Below are 23,044 nucleotides of genomic sequence, written 5' to 3'. Positions count from 1 at the left end.
CGGATAGGTCGGTGCTGTTGGACAGTCTGCGGCTTGGAATTGAAGCGGATTTACGTGGGACGGGAGATTTGAGACAATCTCTTTTCATCAATGGATGTTACAGCTTCGTGTTTGCTTTGAACATTTAGCTTATAACAGACGTGCACATTTCACCATGATGTTCCTGATCCACTAGTGAAAAGGATGCTTTGATCCTCTCCTCTTTCATCTAGAACTGCTTCACACCAGAGCGCAGAAAGTGCTTAAAATCTAATGACTGTCTGTGTCTTTAGTGTTGTGTCACATTACTTGTTATTTAGTTTTTTTTGTTGTTGTTTTGACTTCAAGATGGCGCCGCGAGAATGGCTGCCTTTACCGTAGGTCCTGTATGTTGTTTTTCTATTTCTTCATTTCCTTTACTCCTTGCAAGAAGCTATCTATCAGCTGGCTATCTATCTATTAGCTAGCTAGCTAGTTGAGCCAAAGATAGTGACTGCTATCTATTAGCTAGCTAGCTATTGGCTATCTATGTATTAGCTAGCTAGCTTTCTATCTATTTGAGTTACTTCCGGGTTGAGTGAACGCTGGCACGTGTGACCCACAGAAAAACTGATCCTGTGACTGTAAAGTGACCTTGAGAGTTTTGAAAGGTGCTTATAACTGAAACGTATTATGATTATTATTTCATCACTTTGGTGCTGTGAACAAACAAAAAGAAATAAGCATCACAATCAATAAAACAATTTGATTTCAAATTTAACTACACTAAAAATAAACCGCTGCAGTGCCTCCTGTGTCTTAACTGCACTGTAACATCACAACACAATGCGACCAAACAACAAAACCTCACTATGAATCGCTTAAACTCACCCCCACTTCCCCATCGCACCCACAAACCACAAACCGACGACGAACCACAACACCACAAACTGTCAGGTCCACATCAAACTTCCATTTTACAAGCTAGTGAAAGTGTTTTTTTTTGTCACCTTCCTTTTGCCTCTGATATACACACACACAAACAAACACACACTAACCTTGGCAGGCGTGTGTATCCAGATGGCGGCGTTGAACAGGACGTGGTCACACAGCTGCTTGAGTAGCGGCGCCCCGTGGGGCAAACCATCGAGGTACTTGGCGAAGGACAAAAACTGCTCCAGGACCGCACGTGTGATATGGATCCGAGATGACTTTGGACGAAATCAAAGAAACATCAAGTTAGGTAATTTTATGACATAAAATGGTGAGCGCTTCAGTTGTACATTCTTCATTTTGTCTGCCTGTGCCTTTGAGATTTGAATTACAGTCATAGCTTGGTTTACGAATTTAATTGGTTCCCAGACAGAGTGTGTAGGGCAAAAAGTGTGTATCCCAAAAATTCATTTCCCATAGGAAACCATTAAAATGAGAATAATCCGTTCCCAGATCCCCATAAAACATAATTTTCTAATTTCCTAAACCTTAAAACTACACAAAATATACCTTATTTTATGTATAATAAATGTGCTATGGTACTATGATTAAAGAAATAAACTGTACTGTACAATAGTCATTTTATTTACCTTTGTGATGGTTGTTGATGGCTTGATGGACTCGAGTGGCGGGTTTCATCAGCATTAAACACTTGATGAGGAACGTAGCCTTCTTCTTTCACCATCTTGAGGAATGATCCCTTGTAGGTGCTTTCTCTGCGATAATTTTACCTTGTTCCTCATCAATTCTGTTCTGTGTATAGCTGGGTTGATAGCTTTTTGCATCAAGTGTACAGATGGCTTGTGCGGGTTATTTGTGGAGCCTGATTGATGGGATATTTTAACCTTGCAGTATACACTCTATCAAAGTTGAAACGAGTCCCAATTTTACTGTTTTCTTTCCATTTTGTCACACTCTCTCTGTCGTCTGCCTGTCTCTTTAATGTTTAACCCCCGCCCCCTCACTTCTGCGTTCTTGACTAATCACGTGGCTTTAACCGAAGACTGGGGGCGGGAAATAGAGGACAAAAACACTGACGAAGGCGGACGTATACGCCGAAATATGTCAGGTATTTGAATACACTGTCTGTAAGAAAAGAATCTGTTTTAAATTAGAGGACAAAAACAGTCGACTGCCATTTTCTTGTTCGAAGAACGGGCTTGTTCGCCAATAACACATTGTGGCGCTCTGTGTGTATCCCGAAAAATAGTTTGTATACCAAGGTAATTTCATAAATGTAACGTTCGTAACCGAAAAGCTCGTGAGCCAAGGGGTTCGTAAACCAAGGTATCACTGTATCTTTCACATACCTTCTCCAGCAGGTACCCGATCACCAGGAAGCCTTTGCCACCCAGCATCTGCTCCTGCATGGCCACCGAGCTCTTGAGTAGCTCCACCAGGAAGGCGAGCAGTGTGGCACTGCAAAATATCACACCGCAATGAAATAAGAGGCCAGATCCGCATCAAATACGCGCTCGGGGTGATTCCTGACCACACGGTGGTGTCCACTGTGGCGTCGTTGAGGTGTTTGTAGTCCAGTTGGGCGAAGAGCGGAAAAAGGACCTGGATGCCACCAATGGAGTGGATGGCGCTGTGGATGGAATGCGTCACGATGGCCTTAACGTCCTAGAATTGGATACAAGTTCTTTTAACCCGCGGGTTTTTCAATATAAACCATTTTTCATGTCAAAAGAAAAATGAGTGTCCACGTTAATTCATTCACTGCCAGATGACGTGCAAAAACGTGTCCACTCCAATGCCAGGGTTTTTGTCATTGTCACTCAAATTCCAGAATATTGAGTTTTAGGACTATATAAACATTCAATGCAGCGTAAGAAACCTTAAACTTTCTACTTTCACCAGAAAAAGAGTTAATTCCTAAATTATATGGGTCTGGAGTTATCTGAGCTTGAAATGGAGGTGGCTGAACAGAATACAATACAATACAAACATTTATTGATGTAGCGCTTTAAAAACAGCTGAAGCCGGAGCAAATTGCTAACGTTGACAAAAAGCAAATTTGGCCCCCTCGTGGCTACTTAGCTAGCACTTTATTTGTTATTTATTAGCTATCTAGCTGGCTCGTTAGCTATTGAGCTAGCTATCTATTAGCTATCTAGCTGGCTCTTTAGCTGTCGAGCAGGCTATCTATTATAAACTATATTTGAAAGGCGCTTATAAATGAAATATATTATTATTCTTATTATTATTATTATTATTATTATTATTATTATTATTTAATAATTTCTCCACTGCGAAACTAATAAAGGCAAATCCAATCCAATCATTATTATTATTATTATTATTATTATTATTATTATACCTGGATAGCTATCCGTTAGCTATATATTAGCTAGCTACCACATTTCTATCTAAACTCTCAAGGTCACTTTACAGTCACAGGAGAAGTTTTTGTGTGGGTGAGCAGCGGCAGCCACACGCGCCAGCGTTCACTCAACCCGGAATAACTCCAAAAAAGATTGAAGGCGAGCTAGCTAATAGCTAGCTAAATAGATAGCAAATAGCTAAATAGCTAGCGTGCTAGCTAATAGATAGCAAATAGCTAGCTAGCTAGGCCAGCTAGATCAATAAAAAGTAGCGTCCAGGAAACCTTTCCCTCACGCATCAGTTACTTCAGAGCAATGACCAGGGTGGGTGGGGTAAAAGATGGGGCCACTTAACTTCTGGAAATGGAAACTAGTATTGTGTGATAGCTATTAGCTAACTAAATAGATAGCTAATAAACGCATCATATTTTAGCCGCGTATCCAAAACGTGGCTAATGCAATGATAATGTCACGCAAAAACAAAAACGATGACCAATAAAATGACACCACAGAAGAAGAAAAGCACAAAGAAAAAGCTCTTTTCTTGCGCTCTGCAAAATGTCAACTTCGAACTCAGCATTCGACGCGGGTGCGTAACACCCACAAACCTGCAGCATGAGGGCGTGCGGCGAGTGCACAAAGATGGAGGCGTTCTCTCGCGGCGAGGACTCCAAGCAGAGCTGCGCGTCGGTGGCCTTGGCGTTGTACGTGAAGGAGATGGAGCTAGCCAATTTGCCGTCGTACAGGACCTGCTTGTGGTGCTCGGCGAGGTGGATGTCGCTCTCGGATTTGAACTTAAACGTGCTCTGTCGGAAAGGGTAAAAGGTCAAAAGTTGGATGGAGGGGAATAGAACATCTGGGCAGACCCAAATATAATTGGCTTCCTGGAGCGCTACGCGAGGAAGGATTAGCTTGATGAACAAAGCGCTAACGTGGATGCTAATTGAATTAGTGACAAAGAGAGAAAAGGCAGGATTAAAAAACTCTATGACGGGAGCTTTAGCTCCAAATTCTTTAGCTTTAGCAAGCTAACATGTCCACATTACTGTATATGTTTCTTAACAATTTAATTTTTATTATTATTCCTCGGATGCTAATTTAATTAGCAAGAAAAAGAGAAAAGGCAGGATTAAACACACTATAACAGAAGCTTTAGCTCAAAATTCTTTAGCTTTAGCAAGCTAACATGTCCACATTACCGTACATCCTCAGATGCTAATTCAATTAGTGACAAAGAGAGAAAAAGCAGGAATAAAAACTCTATGACGGGAGCTTTAGCAAAATATTCTTTAGCCATAGCATGCTAACATGTCCACATTACTTTACATGTTGCTTAACAATGTAATTTTTATTATTATTCCTCAGATGCTAATTAAATTAGTGACAAAAAGAGAGAAAAGTCAGGATTAAAAACTCTAATGATGAGAGCTTTAGCTCAAAATTCTTTAGCTTTAGCAAGCTAACATGTCCCCATTACCGTACATGTTCCTTAACAATTTAAAAAATATATTATTTCCTCGGATGCTAATTCAATTAGCGAAAGAGAGCGAAAAGGCAGGATTAAAAACTCTATGACGGGAGCGTTAGCTCAAAATTCTTTAGCCTTAGCATGCTAACATGTCCACATTACTGTACATGTTCCTTAACAATTTAAAAAATATATTATTTCCTCGGATGCTAATTCAATTAGCGAAAGAGAGCGAAAAGGCAGGATTAAAAACTCTATGACGGGAGCGTTAGCTCAAAATTCTTTAGCCTTAGCATGCTAACATGTCCACATTACTGTACATGTTCCTTAACAATTTAAAAAATATATTATTTCCTCGGATGCTAATTCAATTAGCGAAAGAGAGCGAAAAGGCAGGATTAAAAACTCTATGACGGGAGCGTTAGCTCAAAATTCTTTAGCCTTAGCATGCTAACATGTCCACATTACTGTACATGTTCCTTAACAATTTAAAATTAATATTTCCTTGGATGCTAATTGAATTAGCGAAAGAGAGAGAAAAGGCAAAATTAAAAACTCTGAGAGCTTTAGATCAAAATTCATTAGCTTTAGCAAGCTAACATGTCCACATTACCGTACATGTTCCTTAACAATTTCATGTTTATTATTACTCCTCAGATGCTAATTAAATTAGTGACAAAGAGAGAAAAGGCAGGGTTAAAACACTATGATGGGAGCTTTAGCTCAAAATTATTTAGCCTTAGCAAGCTAACATTACCGTACAGGTTCCTTCACAATTTCATTTTTATTACTTCCTCATATGCTAATTCAATTAGTGACAAAGAGAGAAAAAGCAGGATTAAAAACTCTGACGGGAGCTTTAGCTCAAAATTCTTTAGCTTTAGCAAGCTAGCATGTCCACATTACCGTACATGTTCCTTAAGAATTTCATTTTTATTATTTCCTCAGATGCTAATTCAATTAGTGACAAAGAGAGAAAAGGCGATGGGAGCTTTAGCTGAAAATTCTTTAGCCTTAGCAAGCTAACATGTCCCTTAACGATTTCATTGTTATCATTTCCTCATGCTAGCAACGCAAACTGGTTCTAATTTCGTCACGTCTCACCTTGTATCCTGGTCCGAGTTGGTGTATGGCAAATATCTGAGCGGGGTTGAGCGCTTCGCTAAAGACGTAGATGGCGCCGAGCTGACCGCAGAACACTCGGTTAGCGTCGGCCGTCTCCGAAGAGCCTAGGAAGCATTTGTCGTAGCTCTGCGCGGGGAAAAATAGGAACGATAGCACGTCCGTTAGCTTGAGATGCTTTTTCATGGGGTTACACATAAACATTTTTGAATGTCCTCATATGCGGTCATATAAAGTTATAGGTTGATGTTTATTTACATATTTGAATAATTGCGCACTTCAGCATTTTAGATTCGGTCACGTTCTATATAGCTTGATCTAATTTGTATTCCGTAGCGTTATATGTCTCATGAATTTATAATCCATATTTCATCCCATCTCGATTTATATCCTATCATGTTAGTTAGCTTTGATCCATATTTTTTCATGCATAGGCTACACTTATGTAAATGAATTCAAATGAAAAACTACATCGCAGTGACTGAAGACGGCATTTTTTTTGTTATGATGGCTGTTTCTTTTTTAAATAATAATAATAATAATAATAATAATAATAATTATTATTATTATTATTATTATTATTATTATTATTATTATTATTACAATTAATAATAATAATTCCCACTACTACACTTCCCAGTAGTAGTTTTATTTATTTCCATCATGCAAAAAAGTTAATAATAATAATAATAATAATAATAATAATAATAATAATAATAATAATAAATTTCATTTATAAGCACCTTTCAAAACTCTCAAGGACACTTTGCAGTAGTAGTTTATTTCCATCATGCAAAGTAACAATAATGTTAATATTAATAATACTAATACTAATACTAATACTAATACTAATAATACTAATACTAATACTAATACTATTAATATTAATATTATTACTATTATTAATATTACTACTACTACTACTACTACTACTACTACTACTAATAATAATAATAATAATAATAATAATAATAATAATAACTTTTCAGTCACAGGATTACCTTGGCAAATGCAACAATCACCTGAATGGCCGCAAATAATTCATTATGAACTTAATTAATTACTAACTTTATTTAGAATGTGCACCTTAATTATTATCATACAAAGAAATAACTAGACAACTAAAAGCTAGTTAGCTAGCTAGCTAGCTTATAGATAGCTTATAGATAGCAAATATATAGCTAGCTAGATAGCAAGCTAACTATCTAATAGATAGCAAATAGATAGCTAGCTCGGTAGCCAGCTAGATTGCTAGCTAGATAGCCAGCTAGATAGCTCAAGTGAGCAAAATAATGTAAAAAAAACAGAAAGGACCCAGACGCTTTTTGCTTACACTTTGTTTTTATCCAACAAAGTATCCACTTGCCAAGGATGCGCTTCCCTCCGTTGACTCCCCCCCACCCCCCTCTCAGCAGCGAACTGGTGTATTTTGCTTCCCAACCGCCCAGGAGCGAATTAGGTAAAGGACAAAATATTGGCAGCGTTTCGCTTACGTCGTTAGTGTTGACGTGCCAGGCCATGTCGCCGTAGGAAACTAGCTGGCCGTTAACGTAGCAGCGGATCTCGGAGTTCCTCCAGCGGTTGTAGATGTGAACGATGCTGATCATGTACCACTGCAATACAAACAAATTAATGTTATTAATGTTATTAATGTACAAAAAAAAAAACGATGATGGCCGGTTTTATTTGTTGTTCTCACCTTTCGTGGCTGGAAATCGTATTTGACGCAGTGTTGGAAGCCTTTTCCTTTCGATTTGAGGGAGGTCACGATCAGGCAGTTGCCAACAAAGTGCGCCGAGTATCCGATTCCTTTACTGGTACGGAAGCTGCAAAGCCAAACGCGCGCGGTCGTTATTTCTTTGTCTGATAAGAAATAAGGTGCACATTCTAAATAAAGTTAAGAATTAATTAATTAAGTTAATAATGAATTATTTGAGGGCATTTAGGTGATTGTTGCCTTTGCCAAGGTAATCCTGTGACTGTAAAGTGACCTTGAGTTTTGAAAGGTGCTTATGAATGAAATGTATTATTATTATGTATGTATGTATTTATTATTATTATTATTATTATTATTATTATTATTATTATTATTATTAGTTACTTTGCATGATGGAAATACATAAAACTACTACTGGAAAGTGTCCTTGAGAGTTTTGAAAGGTGCTTATAAATGAAATGTATTATTATTATTATTATTATTATTATTATTATTATTATTATTATTATTAAAATACTACTGGAAAGTGTCCTTGAGAGTTTTGAAAGGTGCTTATAAATGAAATATATTATTATTATTATTATTATTATTATTATTATTATTATTATTATTATTATTATTATTATTAATATTATGATTATTATTATTAGTTACTTTGCATGATGGAAATAAATAAAACTACTACTGGAAAGTGTCTGAGAATTTTGAAAGGCGCTTATAAATGAAATATATTATTATTATTATTATTATTATTATTATTATTATTATTATTAGGAATCAGAAAACCTCTATTCGTCCCACAATGGGAAAATTATTATTAGTATTAGAATTATTATTGAGTGACACATTAGCAAAACATAGTCTTCTTGATTTTAATACTATTATTATTATTATTATTATTATTATTAGTTACTTTGCATGATGGAAATAAACAAAATTACTACTGGAAAGTGTCGCTGAGAGTTTTGAAAGGCGCTTATAAATGAAATATATTATTATTATTATTATTATTTATTATTATTATTATTATTAATATTATGATTAATATTATGATTATTAGTTACTTTGCATGATGGAAATAAATAAAACTACTACTGGAAAGTGTCTTTGAGAATTTTGAAAGGCGCTTATAAATGAAATATATTATTATTATTATTATTAGGAATCAGAAAACCTCTATTCGTCCCACAATGGGAAAATTATTATTAGTATTAGAATTATTATTGAGTGACACATTAGCAAAACATAGTCTTCTTGATTTTAATACTATTATTATTATTATTATTATTATTATTATTATTATTATTATTATTAGTTACTTTGCATGATGGAAATAAACAAAATTACTACTGGAAAGTGTCCCAGGGAGTTTTGAAAGGTGCTTATAAATGAAATATATTATTATTATTATTATTATTATTATTATTATTATTATTATTATTATTATTATTATTATTATTATTATTAGAAATAATGATTCAAGTCAACAATAGCCCATGACGTTGACAACGATGTCATGTGATTAATTTAACAATTCCCAGAATAGAAACGAGTACAATAACAAGAAATGACAATAACAACTTCCTGTCATAAAAGTAAAATAAAAACAAATGAGGCTAATCTAGCATCCTTCCCCCCCCCTTGTTGCTATTTACGGCGACGACTTGGCAGTGTGTAATTTGTACAAGATGAACAACAAGATGGACGACATGAGCAAGCGCCTGTCGGGACGATGATAAGAGCGGGCAGGGCCGGACGTCAGTGGGGGCACGTGGGGGCACCTGCCACTTAAAAAAAATGGTCGCCAAGGTTACACATGGAGGTATTTGACATCCTACCGCTGTTCCGCAAGCTAACTAAACATAAAGAGGGGGGGGGGGATGGGTGCCTGGTATGACTTCAGTGCCAGGGTTTTTGTCATTTTCACTCAAATTGCAGAACCAACAGAGTATTGAGTTTGAGGACGACATAAATTCAATACAGAATTAGAACCCTTAGACTCTTGTCTTTCATCAGGAAAAAAAAAGAGTTAATTCCTAAGTTATATGGGTCTGGAGTTATCTGAGCTTGAAATGGGGGTGGCTGTACAAAATACAATATATACATAGTGATTGATATAGCGCTTTAACAACAGTTGAAGCTGTAACAAAGCGCTAACATGGACAAAAGGCAACCACAGCCCCCTCATGGAAGGGAAAGAGTTAATTACTGAAATATATGGGTCTGGAGTTATCTGAGCTTGAAATGGGGGCGACTGTACAAAATACAATACATAAATATTGATTTTATAGCACTTTAACAACAGCTAAAGCGGAAACAAAGCGCTAACATGGACAAAAGGCAAATGCTGCCCTTTGGTGGAAGGGAAAAACATTGCCAGAGGTCTGACCAGCGCTTTATCGTCACCCCCAAAACACGAATAAATTCAGGAATGGTGCTCTACGTCATATTTTCAATTCCTGAATAAATTCGGGAACTTTGAGACTACTTGATGAACTTAAAACCCCGTTTCGGTCTCACCAGTAAAGATACGGCTTGTCTTTATCCACGTTGATGTTGTTGAGCGGATCTTGCCGGAACCACGTGTTGATGGTGAAGCCATTTTGATACGGCCATTTGGCGATGGGCGGCAAAGCGATGGCCTGCGGGAAACTACGTGTTTATAATCGAGCGTTTCCCCCGATCGGGCGAGCGACGGGTTACAAAAAAAAAAAAAAAAAAAAAAACGTACCGCCGCGCTGCGTCCGGGAAAATTGAAGAAGGTGTCGGGGCCGTGACGTTGAGGCATCTGATTCAAGACGGACAATAACTTGATGGCGTGTCTGGGCTACGAAGAGGAAAACAGTGTGAGTGAGTGAGTGAGTGACATTTACAAATTATTGATACAAGCCGCTAAAGCAGGGGTGTCAAAGTCATTTTTTTGCCGCGGGCCACATTGTAGTTATGGTTTTCTCTCGAGGGCCGTTATGACCCATTAGAATGTTTAAATCCCTTCAAATATTACATATAGAGCACACAGCAAATTAATGAATAACTCTTTTTTCAAATCTGAAGTCAACAATAATGACTTTTATTGTGGTTGACATCCAAAAATATGAAATTTTGGCTCAGATTTTAGCAATCATCATGGAATTTAACAAGTTTCATTTGCTTTCGCGGGCCGAAAAAAAATGATGTGGCGGGCCGGATTTGGCCCGCGGGCCTTGACTTTGACACCTGTGCACTAAAGGGAAGGCGAACGCGGTTTGACATCGCATCTCTACCGCAAGATCAATAAGCCCCTCGATCACATTCTACCCTCATCGATACCATGGCAACTTGACATCGATCTGTCTTTCTGTCCGGGAGGAGGTTCTTGCGGTTGAAGGCAGAAATCAGGATGTTTACTAATTTGTCTGACTTATTCAGAAATTTTAATAGTTTAGCAGTTTTCATTACAGTTAGCATTTATTTTGTTTTCACTTCTTGTCAGAGATGTTTGTTCGGTCGGACACTGTGAACAAAGGCTTGAACACAGGAAGATTGTTTTTTTTTTTTTTTTTTTACTGCCAGCAGGGTGACGCAGCCATTCATGACCGACGCCCAGCTTTTGCAGCCATCTGCCAAGCTATTCATTGAGAGTATACGCAATTTTAAAGGACAACCGACACCTCCGGACAAGTTGTGTCCATAATTTGTAAAATGGCTTCCAATGACTTCTACTGAACGTATTTTACAACGATTCCACGGCATATAGCTATATTTGACGTTTTAAGACTCGCGCTGAATATTCAGGAAGTCTTGTTTTCGAGTTGGTGATGATTCCTGACGTGACGTCACAGAAGGAACACCCCCTGACCGAGAAAGCGACACACAATGCATTTTGTGGTACTTTGTTTGGTCTGAAAACTTCGTGTTGATGGCGAAATTAGAAGGAAAAACAGAAATAACACGATGGTGAATCGTTGTGTGTTGCACCAAGACTACTATTTGATACTAGTTGACACAAATTCCAACGGGGCTTGGGCGCCATATTGTGCATTTTTTGTGACGCTACATTGGAGTCCCGACGGCTCAAAATGATCCGGAAGGACTTCTTTAATCGATTGCAAACATTTATGCTTTCCTCTTCAGAACTATTTGAATCATATTCATAACTGGATGAGTAACAAGAAAGCATCTTCTCCGAATCTGAAGCCATTGTTTTGATTCTCGAGCAAGGCAAAGACGTCCTTGTGTGACGTCACGAACAAGGGGGCGGGGCCTTCTGAAACTCGCCATTTCCGGGGGTCATTTTGAAGTAGTTTTGGGACACTTCAAGTCATTTTTATTGGTGTTTTGCATTTGACTCAAAATATCAGCCTTCGTGTTTTGGCTATTTTAGATGCTATAAAACGTTTTTCTGATGTCAGTTAGGAAACAAAAAAAAAAAGTGTCGGTTGTCCTTTAAGTGATACGTCCGTAGTCTTCTTGATTTGAATACCACGCTCCAGGACGTCCCAAGCACCAACATCCATAAACCAACAGAATGTAGACAATTTAATTGTCTTTCCATGAACTGTTACGATTCGTAACCTAGCTAATGAGCTCTTCCTGTGAAGGAGTTTACCAAGTCCTCAATTACGCCCAAGGCCAGATCGACTACCTGAAGATGACAGTTTAACAGGCTGTGTCTGTTCACCTCAGATTGACCCCAGATTTTCTGTGCTTCTATTGTGGGCCTTGAGGTGTTCTATCTATTCTCTATCATTTATGCTTTCTTTTACTTCCACTTTTCCTAGTTTAAGTATTAGTTATAGCTTTGTAATACCGTGTATACGGACTGTATCAATCAATAATTCAATTTTTCGTGATCTATATTTACCTTGGAATCATCACACACTTTTTTTTCTGGTTTTGCTACTTTGTGGGGACCGTCAAGTAAAATCCCGCAGACTTTCTCGGCCTTCCTTACCCAAACGCCGTTGTCACCTCTCAGCATGCTGAAGAGCAACTTGAGCTCCTTGACGGTGATGCTATAACTAGCCATGACGCCCAACATGTCCACCAGTAGATCTGTAAATGACAAAAAAATGTCAATCAGAAACAGAAAACCTTTAATAGTCCCACAATGGGGACATTTTCAACAATTTATGTATTTTCTTTCACTTTTATCCAAATACGATGTTATTTTGGTATGTTTTTGTGTATCTTAGTGAGAGTGTGAAAGCCCTAAACAACCGTGAGCCGATCTGCTCACTCACAGAGACTTTCTTTGTGTGCCAATAAAGGCCAGTGTGGCTATAATGTGGATTGAGCTGTGCCGGATTTCATTAGAGGAAATAAAGCATTACATTGTGTGTGTGTGTGTGTGTTTGTGTTGTTTTTTTTGTGTGTGTGTGATCAATGCATGTAGGTCATTGAAAGCTGCAGAGTAAGTCATAGCACTTGTAAAGCACCTCATCCTGCTGAGACACGACGGACGGAGGAGTGAGGACGGCATTAAAGGAAAAAGTCAAGGTCGATGTCAAAGAGACTTCACACTATGGAACGTGTGGTGCAGGAAGCCTTGAAAACACACACACACACACACACACACACACACACACACACACACACTTCCATGGCCTGGTGTGTGTGTGTTTTTGTGTTTGACGATGGGATGGAATGACCTGAATGCAGCAAAGCTTCTTTTTATGGACTGCTTTGTGAGGATTGCTTAAACACGGTTGCTTAGATTTTCTATTTTGGGAGAATGATTGAGAAACAAAACGACTAAACACTTTCCTGGTTTTTGCTACAAAGTGTGGTTGATCGAGGCAAATGAAGGTACTTACGACGACAGCATACACGCTTCCCAATTATGTGGGGAGTGTCGGGGGAAAATGAGTCCATGTGCCTTCACAATTAATTGGATTTCATTGTTTTTACGAGAATTCCTGAGGAAAACGAGACGAATATCCAAACACACATTCTTGGCCACCAATGAAAGTGGGGACCGTCGAGGATCAAATGACCCTATTGTTCCTAAATATCTCCTTGGAATCAATGGCACACACGCTTCCCAATTATGTGGGGAGTGTCGAGGAAAATGACTCCATGTAGCCTCACGCTTAATTGGATTTCATTGTTTTAACGAGAATTCCTGAGGAAAACAACCCAAATATCCAAACACACATTCTTGGCAACGTGTGCAGGGGGGGACTGTCGAGGATAAAATGAACCTATAACACACACTTCCCAATGATGTGCGGAGTGTCGAGGAAGAAGACTCCATGTAGCCTCACGCTTAATTGGATTTCATTGTTTTTTTTTACAAGAATTCCTGAGGAAAATGCGCCGAATATCCAAACACATATTCTTGGCAACATGAGCAAGTGGGGACTGTCAAGGATAAACTGACCCTATAACACACACTTCCCAATGATGTGGGGAGTGTCGATGAAAATGACTCCATGTGCCCTCAAAGTTAATTGGATTTCATTGTTTTTTTTTACGAGAATTCCTGATGAAAATGCCCCGAATATCCAAACACATATTCTTGGCAACATGACCAAGTGGGGACTGTCGAGGATAAAATGACCCCATAGCACACATGCTTCCCAATAATGTGGTGAGTGTCGAGGAAAATGACTCTGTGCCCTCACGTTTAATTGGATTTCACTGTTTTCTACAATAATTCCTGAGGAAAATGCCCCAAATATCCAAACACACATTCTTGGCAATGAGCAAGTGGGGACTGTCCAGGATAAACTGACCCTATAACACACACTTCCCAATTATGTGTGAAGTGTCGAGGAAGATGACTCCATGTGCCTTGACAATTAATTGGATTTAATTGTTTTTACGAGAATTCTTGATGAAAACGAGCCGAAATATTCAAACACACATTCTTGGCAATAGAGGAGAGTGGGGACCACCATGTATAAAATGGCCTCATTGTCCCCAAATATCTTCTTGGCATCAATGTACTGTTGTGTGGAGGCGGCTGAGGAAAAATATCCAAATATTTATGTATTTTTAATTCACTGTTGTGAGTATGATCAGAGAGATTGACTTGATAATAATAATAATAATAATAATAATAATAATACAGTAAAGTCTCGTTATATCGATATTCAAGGGAGTCCGAAAAAATATCGATATAACCGGGACTATCGATATATCCGACCCTGTTTGCATGTAATTTTCTCCGTGCGTGCATAGAAATAGTATCGATATAACCGGGACTATCGATATATCCGATATCGATATAACGAGACTTTACTGTAATAATAATAATAATAATAATAATAATAATAATACATTTAATTTATAAGCGCCTTTCAAAACTATTTCTTGAATTCACTAATCTCAGGATTGCCGAAAAAATGTCACCTGACGCATCCGCTTTGTTACCTTGCAAGTCCAGTGGAAGAAAAACCAAATACTTCAATGTTCAAACACACTCTCGTCTTGACTGTTGCATACGTAAGAATATACACAGTCCATGCGCTATTCACTGTTTACACGAACCGAGCGGCTTCGAGTCAAGTTGAAAAGGCACGGCGAAGGAAAAACACTCGTCGGGGGAATTGGAGGATAAGCGAGGAAAGCATCAATTACACAAAAAGATCATCTGGAAAGAGATGATTGACTCACTTGGCCTCAACTGAGTGTCGGAAAACACTTGAGTGCCTCGTTATTACAATAAAGCTTTCGTCGACATACTCCATTCGCAATAATATTCGCAATTATATTCCGTAAAAGTTGCATTTGTAGCTACACACGGGAGAAATGTTCCTCCGATGAAAAGAACACTAAATCATGAAATGTGTGGATTTAAGTCAGTGTAAGCTCTCAGTCGTACAGGAGTGGTCCATCGGTGAGAAGGTTTCTTCAGCTGTCATTTGTACTTCTTTCAAGGTGTCGGACGTTTCGCTTCTTATCCAAGAGGCTTCGTCAGCGAACTAAAATCTTTTGCTGGTAGTTTTGACCCTATATATATAGTCCTACTGTCCAGACGTGGTGGTGCCAGACTCTGCTATGATTGGTCCATTGTCTCAGGTTGGGGGGAGCAGAGGACTACTCCCTGCGGCTACACTGAAAACTTCTATTGTGATGACTGATTACTTCTATTGTCCTTCCTGAGTATGGGGTCTATGACTGTCCTTATTGCCCCATTTGATCTGTTATCACCTCATCAGCATAACTAAGCCTATGTTGCCTCAGAAGTCGGTTGTAGGAACAATCCAAATTGAACCTCACCCCACCATGGCGATTTAGTGAAGGGTTTTTTTCCGTTTTATGAAAATAGCTTCTTTTACTCCCCTTTCAAAGTAGTAGTACCTGCAATCATGTCGTCCACCTTGCTCATCTTCAGCAGCACCTGCTGGATGAGGCCCACCTCCGTGCTGGTCTGCAGGTTACGCACGCTTTTGCGCAAAATGGCGGTAAACATGCTCCAAATCTCCGCCTGGCACGTCACTTCGCAGTGCGACAGCAGCTCCACCATGCAGCCGATGCTTTCCGCCTCCTGGATGATGAAGTTCATCTCCAGGTCGAACTCGCCGCCCACAAGCTGACAAGAACAAGAAATACAAGATGGGAGAATGGAAGAACATGGGTGGTTTATACATTCACTGTGTGTGTGTTTACACACACAGTGATATATATATATATATATATATATATATATATATATATATATATATATATATATATATATATATATATATATATATAGACCCTCGAGAAGCCTTTAGAATGAAAAATTTGTGAGGAAAATGTCCTCACTATGCATGGTATAAAATGTGAGTGGTCCTCACAAGAGTGGTCATACAAACAAACACACACACAAATTCCTGTTTCAATGGTTTTGTGGGGTCCGGATAACTCCAAATAAGTCAAAGTCCGCTTTATTGTCAAATATGCTAATATGCATGACATACAGGACAGACGAAATTACTGTCGTCTCGGACCCAGCGTGCAAGGCGAGGACCACCCTTGCTGATAAATTTAGAGAAGAACTAGTGTTACATTTGAACACTGAATTTCACCCCATTTCCACTAAAAACAAAGAAATAAAAAGTGGAATTGAAACTGAAATAACAGGAGGAGTGAGGTTTCTGAATGTGTACATTCAAAGTCCTCACCCCTGTAGTGAATTTGGTTAAAATATTGTTTTACTTTTTGTGGTATGAACTTTTTTCTCTCATTAACCACACACACAGACACACACAATAAGTAAAAAGTGTGTGTAATCAAGTGAAATAAAAATACACACCAAAGAATAATTTTGGGTGAATTTGTGAGGACCTTCCCGAAACTTTAACACATGCATATATAGACCCTCTAGAAGCCTTTAGAAAGAAAAACTTGTGAGGACCGGCCAAAAGGTCCTCACTTGTCAAAAATGTCCTCACTACGTATGGTATAAAATGTGAGTGGTCCTCACAAGACTAGTCATACACACACACACAGACACACACACCCTATGCTGAGCTGCTGATAGCATCTTTCCAACATGGAGTGCAAATGGGCTGCCTCTTAATGGCCGATGTAGCGTAATGACTTGTGAAAAGTATGGTTGTACACACACACACACACACACACACACACACACACACACACACACACACACACACACACACACACACAATATCAGACAAGAACACACTTCAGCCTCGGCATATTTCATGATTCAGAAAGTGGTCGCTATGGTGACCAACAAGCTAAAAGGACACAGGGATGCTGAAACACATTGCGTTATTAAATGAAACCAAAAGAAAGCACACACACAATGCATCCAGTTGGATACAAGAAGCTCAAAATGGAGGAGGGGGGGGGGGGTTAAAAAATAAATAAAATATAATAGCTTGGATATAGAAATTCTTGCTTATCTAAAAAAAAAAAGAATAAACACAATAAGTCGCATTAGTACATCAACATCAAGCATTGATTATTTTCTGTGATAAATGTAGTCGTCGTTTTGGCCACAGGGGGCGCAAAGCGGAAGGATAGATACTTTCATCCGTCATTAATTAGCTAAAATCGATTGCACATGACATTGGTGGGTAAACCCGGGATTGGTCGCCAGCCTGTATGAAGATACATAGTATAAAGACAAATGATGCGTGAAATTTGATGACTCCCCTGAATGTATGTGTTAAATTAATTGTTTATGTATTTATTTAGGTATTTATTCATGTATTTATTTATGTATTTGTTTATATGTGTTTATTTGTTTACTTATTTGTTTATGTATTTATTTATGTATTTATTTATTTTGCACAACCACTTAAAAGTGAGTCAAAAAAATAAGTGTATATTTCCATCCATCCATTTTCCAGATCGCTTCATTTATTTATGTATTTATTTATGTATTTATTTGTGTATTTATTTATGTATTTATTTATGTGTTTATTAATGTATTTATTTATGTATTTGTTTATGTATGTGTTAAATTAATTGTTTGTGTATTTATTTATGTATTTATTTATGTATTTATTCATGTATTTATTTATGTATTTATTAAAGTATTTATTTATGTATTTGTTTATATATGTGTTTATTTGTTTATGTATGTATTTATGTATTTATTTATTTTGCACAACCACTTAAAAGTGAGTCAAAAAAATAAGTGTATATTTCCATTCATCCATCCATTTTCCAGACCGCTTCATTTATTTATGTATTTATTTATGTATTTATTTATGTATTTATTAATGTATTTATTTATGTATTTATTTATGTATTTATTCATGTATTTATTTATGTATTTGTTTATGTATGTGTTAAATTAATTGTTTATGTATTTATTTATGTATCTATTCATGTATTTATTTATGTATTTATTAATGTATTTATTAATGTATTTATTTATGTATTTATTTATGTATTTATTCATTTATTTATTAATGTATTTATGTATGTATTTATTCATGTATTTATTTATGTATTTGTTTATGCATGTGTTAAATTAATTGTTTATGTATTTATGTATTTATTCGTTTATTTATTAATGTATTTATGTATGTATTTATTCATGTATTTATTTATGTATTTATTTATGTATTTGTTTATGCATGTGTTAAATTAATTGTTTATGTATTTATTTATGTATTTATTCGTTTATTTATTAATGTATTTATGTATGTATTTATTCATGCATTTATTATGTATTTATTTATGTATTTGTTTATGCATGTGTTAAATTAATTGTTTATGTATTTATTTATGTATTTATTCATTTATTTATTAATGTATTTATGTATGTATTTATTCATGCATTTATTATGTATTTATTTATGTATTTGTTTATGCATGTGTTACATTAATTGTTCATGTATTTATTTATGTATTTATTCATGTATTAATTTATGTATTTATTAATGTATTTGTTCATGTATGTGTTTACTTATTTGTGTATGTCTTTATTTATTTTGCACAACCACTTGACAAAATAAAAGTGAGTCAAAAAATAATGGACATTATATTAAAAAAAAACACATTCATTAAAAATACTATTCATTTAAAAAAATAAAATACATCAATAAACCCCATTTTTCCACTCCTGCGCGTCGTCGCGCAAATGGCGTCGCATCAAAGGAGCCATTACGCCTGACTGCCGACCACAACACAGACACCTGCTGCTAATTTGTCGCTGGAGTATCATCGACTCGCCGCCATCAAAGACGGCGAGCGGCGGGGCCATTGAGTCGCTTCGCCGCCGCCCGAGAGAGCCTCTTGTGAACTCCACATCACACGTTACGTACTTAGCGTTTGGCCAAGTGGGCTTCACGGGCAGCGACGGCGGCGGCGGCGGCGAATAGGAGGCCCTCGGTGACTACTCGCATCCAAAAGGGAAGCTTTCACCGTTACCGTGACAACATATCGCCCGACATTTCCCCCTTGTGACCTATTTTCTTAGTTATTGATCAGCTTCGCCTTGTATCTTGTTTACTGAAAACCGACGTGGGCGTGGCTTGTTTATTTAAATGGGATTTGCGAGGCGCTTTTTTGTGATCGCCCATCCATCTGTTTATCACCATGGCGATGACGCCACCCGCTGCCCCGCCTACTGTAAAGACAAAGAAATTATGATGATGATGAAATTAATGTATGTTTGAGTGGTTTAATGGCCGGGGGTTTATTGCGTCAAATTCAGCGGGTGCGTCACTCACGTCTTTGTCCCCGATTGATGATGAAGAATGACAAACACACACACACACACACACAGAAGGAGAGAAAAAGGGGGAGGAGGCTGAACTGCATTTCCCATGGGTCCTAGTGCCCACAGATGGCAGTCGAGATGAAACAATTGACCCGTTATGCCCCCCAGCCGCTTTCGCCGAATCACATTTGTGTGTGTGTGCGCGCGCGTGTGTGTGTGTGTGTGTGTGTGTGTGTGTGTGCGTGTGTGTGCGTGTGTGTGTGTGTGTTAGTGGGGGTGGTAGCTCTGAACAGAGACATCATTTGAAAAATGTCAAGACACTTTTCCTTTGTTTTGCAAAATTATTATTGGAATTAGTTATTATTATACCGTAATTAGTTGTGTTAGTTATTGATAATATATTCTAAGATCAAATCTGGCATTATTGAGTTGTGAAAGCGCTGTATAAATTAGCAGGTATTGTATTGTATTGTATTGTTTTCCTTTCGGCTTTTCCCATCAAGGGGTCGCCACCTCAAATCAGTGTCCTCCATCTTTAGAGGTATTGTATTGTATTGTATTGTATTGTATTGTATTGTATTTTATCATATTGTATGTATTGTATTGTATTGTATTGTATTGTATTGTATTGTATTAATAATAATAATAATACATTTTGATTTCTAAGCGCCTTTCAAAACTCTCAAGGTCACTTTAGAGTCACAGGATAAGTTTTTCTGTGGGTGAGCAGTGGCAGCCACACACGCCAGCGTTCACTCAACCCAGAAGTAACTCAAATAGATAGAAAACTAGCTGGCTAGCTAATAGATACAATAATAATAATAATAATAATAATAATAATACATTTCATTTCTAAGCACCTTTCAAAACTCTTCAAGGTCACTTTACAGTCACAGGATACAGTCGCTGATAGCTACCTAGCCAGCTAGATAACTAGATACCTAAACGATAGCTAGTTAGATGGCTAGCTAGACAGCTAATAGATAGCAAATAGATAGCTAGGTAGATAGCTTGATAGCTAGCTAGACTGGCATAAGTCTTCTCTCATAAGGAATTCTGTCAAACGGAAATTCCTTAATCTGAAAAAAAAATCAGTTCCGCCATTGCACTAGTATCACTCACTACTAAGAGGCTTGGAACTCGATGTAGTTTTTGAATTGTGTCATGGATGAAATGGGGGGGCAGATGTACAAAATACAATACAGTCCATACATATTGATTTATAGAGCGCTTAAACAATAGCTGAAGCTGTAACAAAGCGCTAACATGGACAAAAAAACAAATGCTTCCCCCTTGTGGAAGTTAGAAAAACATTGACAGAGGTCTGACCAGCGCTTTATCAGCACCCCACGCAAGAACCGAACAAATTCGGGAATGGCCCGCCACGTCATAGTTTTCAATTCCCAAATAAATTCGGGAATGGCAGATATTTGGACACTATGAGGCGACCGTTTATTAACATTTTTTTCACCGATTATTTTTTTTTTCGTGTACCGACTTGGATTTGAAGTCTTGAATTTGAATCAGGAGAACTAAGTGAAATCCCTTTCAGGCTCCCTTTTCATTTGTCGGAAAGTAGTTATTTAGCTACGTACACACATACAAAAACCACACACACACAGAGCTACTTCGTTGTATTTCCTCCCGAGGCCTGAGAAAATAAAATTGGATTTATTATATTGATAGAATGGAATAGGGGAAGTTTATGTTTGCTCCCCCCCCCAAAAAAAAAGGAACCAAAATATTTTCATGAATAAATTTACATTTTTATTTATTCAAATTTTAAGAGGCTGTCGGTATCGTTGGCCGCTTCCCGGAGAAATTAGATGATTGTGAGAGAGTTTGAATTATTATAGAGAAATATTTCAGAGGAATGAGAAAAGGAAGTCAGACTGAATGCAGATTTGACTCGAATTAGCATAATATTATTCGTGCGTGGTTGGAAAATGGCTCCAGGTTGCCATTTTGTACTCTTGAATTGAGCTTTCAAGTTTGATGAAAAGTGCAGTATGCATGCCAGGCCACTAGTTGGCAGTATGTAAAAATTAAAATTAAAATTAAAATTAAAATTAAAATTAAAATTAAAATTAAAATTAAAATTAAAATTAAAAAACTAAAATTAAAATTAAAATTAAAATTAAAATTAAAAATTAAAAATAAAAATAAAAATAAAAATAATACATTTGATTTATAAGCGCCTTTCAAAACTCTCAAGGTCACTTTACAGTCACAGGATAAGTTTTTCTGTGGGCGAGCAGCGGCAGCCACACGCGCCAGCGTTCACTCAAACCGGAAGTAACTCAAATAGATAGAAAGCCAGCTAGCTAATAGATAACTAACAGATAGCTAGTTTGGCCCTCACTCAACCCGGAAGTAATTCAAATAGATAGAATGCTAGATAGCTAACAGATAGCTAGCTAGGCCTTCACTCAACCTGGGAGTAACTGAAATAGATAGAAAGCTAGCTAGCTAATAGATAGCTAACCAGGCGCTAACTCAACCCGGAAGTACCTAAAATAGATAGAAAGTTAGCTAGCTAATAGATAGCTAACTAGGCCCTCACTCATCCTGGTGGTAACTCAAATAGATAGAAAGCTAGCTAGCTAATAGATAGCTAACAGATAGCTAACCAGGCCCTCACTCAACCCGGGAGTAACTCAAATAGATAGAAAGCTAGCTAACATAACATAAGCATTTGTTGCGTTCATTCAATTTGATTTTAAGAATATTTTTATGTGACAGCCGTCACCAACGATTCATAACAAGACGCCATTTTGACAAGTGACGTTCGCTTCAAGAAAAAAAGTCATAACGAGCCTCGCAAACGTTGGGGAAATCCGCCGCTGAATCGAAAGGTTGCCGGATCAGCACGGCGGACATAATTCGGAACAGGCGGCTCCCGGTTTGCCGGCGCTAATCTGTTTGTTTTGCACCCGTCGACGGGAACGTGCTGCGCGTGTGCGCTGAAAACAATGGCGAGCAGTGTTCCGCTGAGCAAGGATCAGTAGCGCGCTAATCCAGCATCGCGGGACACATAGCAGCCCTTTTAGGCAACAAACCGGCAGTAGATGGGCATGAATTAATCTGGGACCAGAACAACAAAAACAGCTTCGTTGTTCAGTATATTCACACATTAAAATAATCCATTTCACTTCTAAGCGCCTTTCAAAACTCTCAAGGTCACTTTACAGTCACTGGATCAGTTTTTCTGTGGGTGAGCAGTGGCAACCACACGCGCCAGCGTTCACTCAACCCAGAAGTTACTCATATAGATAGAAAGCTAGCTAGCTAGTAGATAGTCAATAGATCGCAAATAGTTAGCCAGCTAGACACCCAGCTATATAGCT

The 23,044-nt window shown here is 37.6% G+C and overlaps 1 protein-coding gene across 13 annotated transcripts in view; it reads right to left on the bottom strand.

Moving 5' to 3' along the window:
* Positions 1 to 23,044, bottom strand: part of nbeaa (neurobeachin a) — an 80,708-nt gene that overhangs the window by 46,528 nt on the left and 11,136 nt on the right. For all 13 annotated transcript variants that reach the window (XM_089017631.1, XM_089017632.1, XM_089017633.1 and 10 more), the window contains exons 3-13: positions 15,872 to 16,103; positions 12,519 to 12,619; positions 10,317 to 10,412; positions 10,106 to 10,227; positions 7,568 to 7,694; positions 7,362 to 7,481; positions 5,851 to 5,997; positions 3,887 to 4,084; positions 2,444 to 2,577; positions 2,262 to 2,370; positions 1,017 to 1,169 (exon numbers count right to left, since the gene is read on the bottom strand). In XM_089017631.1, coding sequence (XP_088873757.1) covers positions 1,017 to 1,169; positions 2,262 to 2,370; positions 2,444 to 2,577; positions 3,887 to 4,084; positions 5,851 to 5,997; positions 7,362 to 7,481; positions 7,568 to 7,694; positions 10,106 to 10,227; positions 10,317 to 10,412; positions 12,519 to 12,619; positions 15,872 to 16,103 — 1,539 coding nt within the window. The remainder of the gene's footprint in view (positions 1 to 1,016; positions 1,170 to 2,261; positions 2,371 to 2,443; positions 2,578 to 3,886; positions 4,085 to 5,850; positions 5,998 to 7,361; positions 7,482 to 7,567; positions 7,695 to 10,105; positions 10,228 to 10,316; positions 10,413 to 12,518; positions 12,620 to 15,871; positions 16,104 to 23,044) is intronic.

This window comes from Hippocampus bargibanti, linkage group LG16, assembly GCF_051943395.1.
Source record: "Hippocampus bargibanti isolate YZ-2025 linkage group LG16, ASM5194339v1, whole genome shotgun sequence".
Lineage (NCBI taxonomy): Eukaryota > Metazoa > Chordata > Actinopteri > Syngnathiformes > Syngnathidae > Hippocampus > Hippocampus bargibanti.
This window is presented reverse-complemented; position numbering and strand designations above follow the sequence as displayed.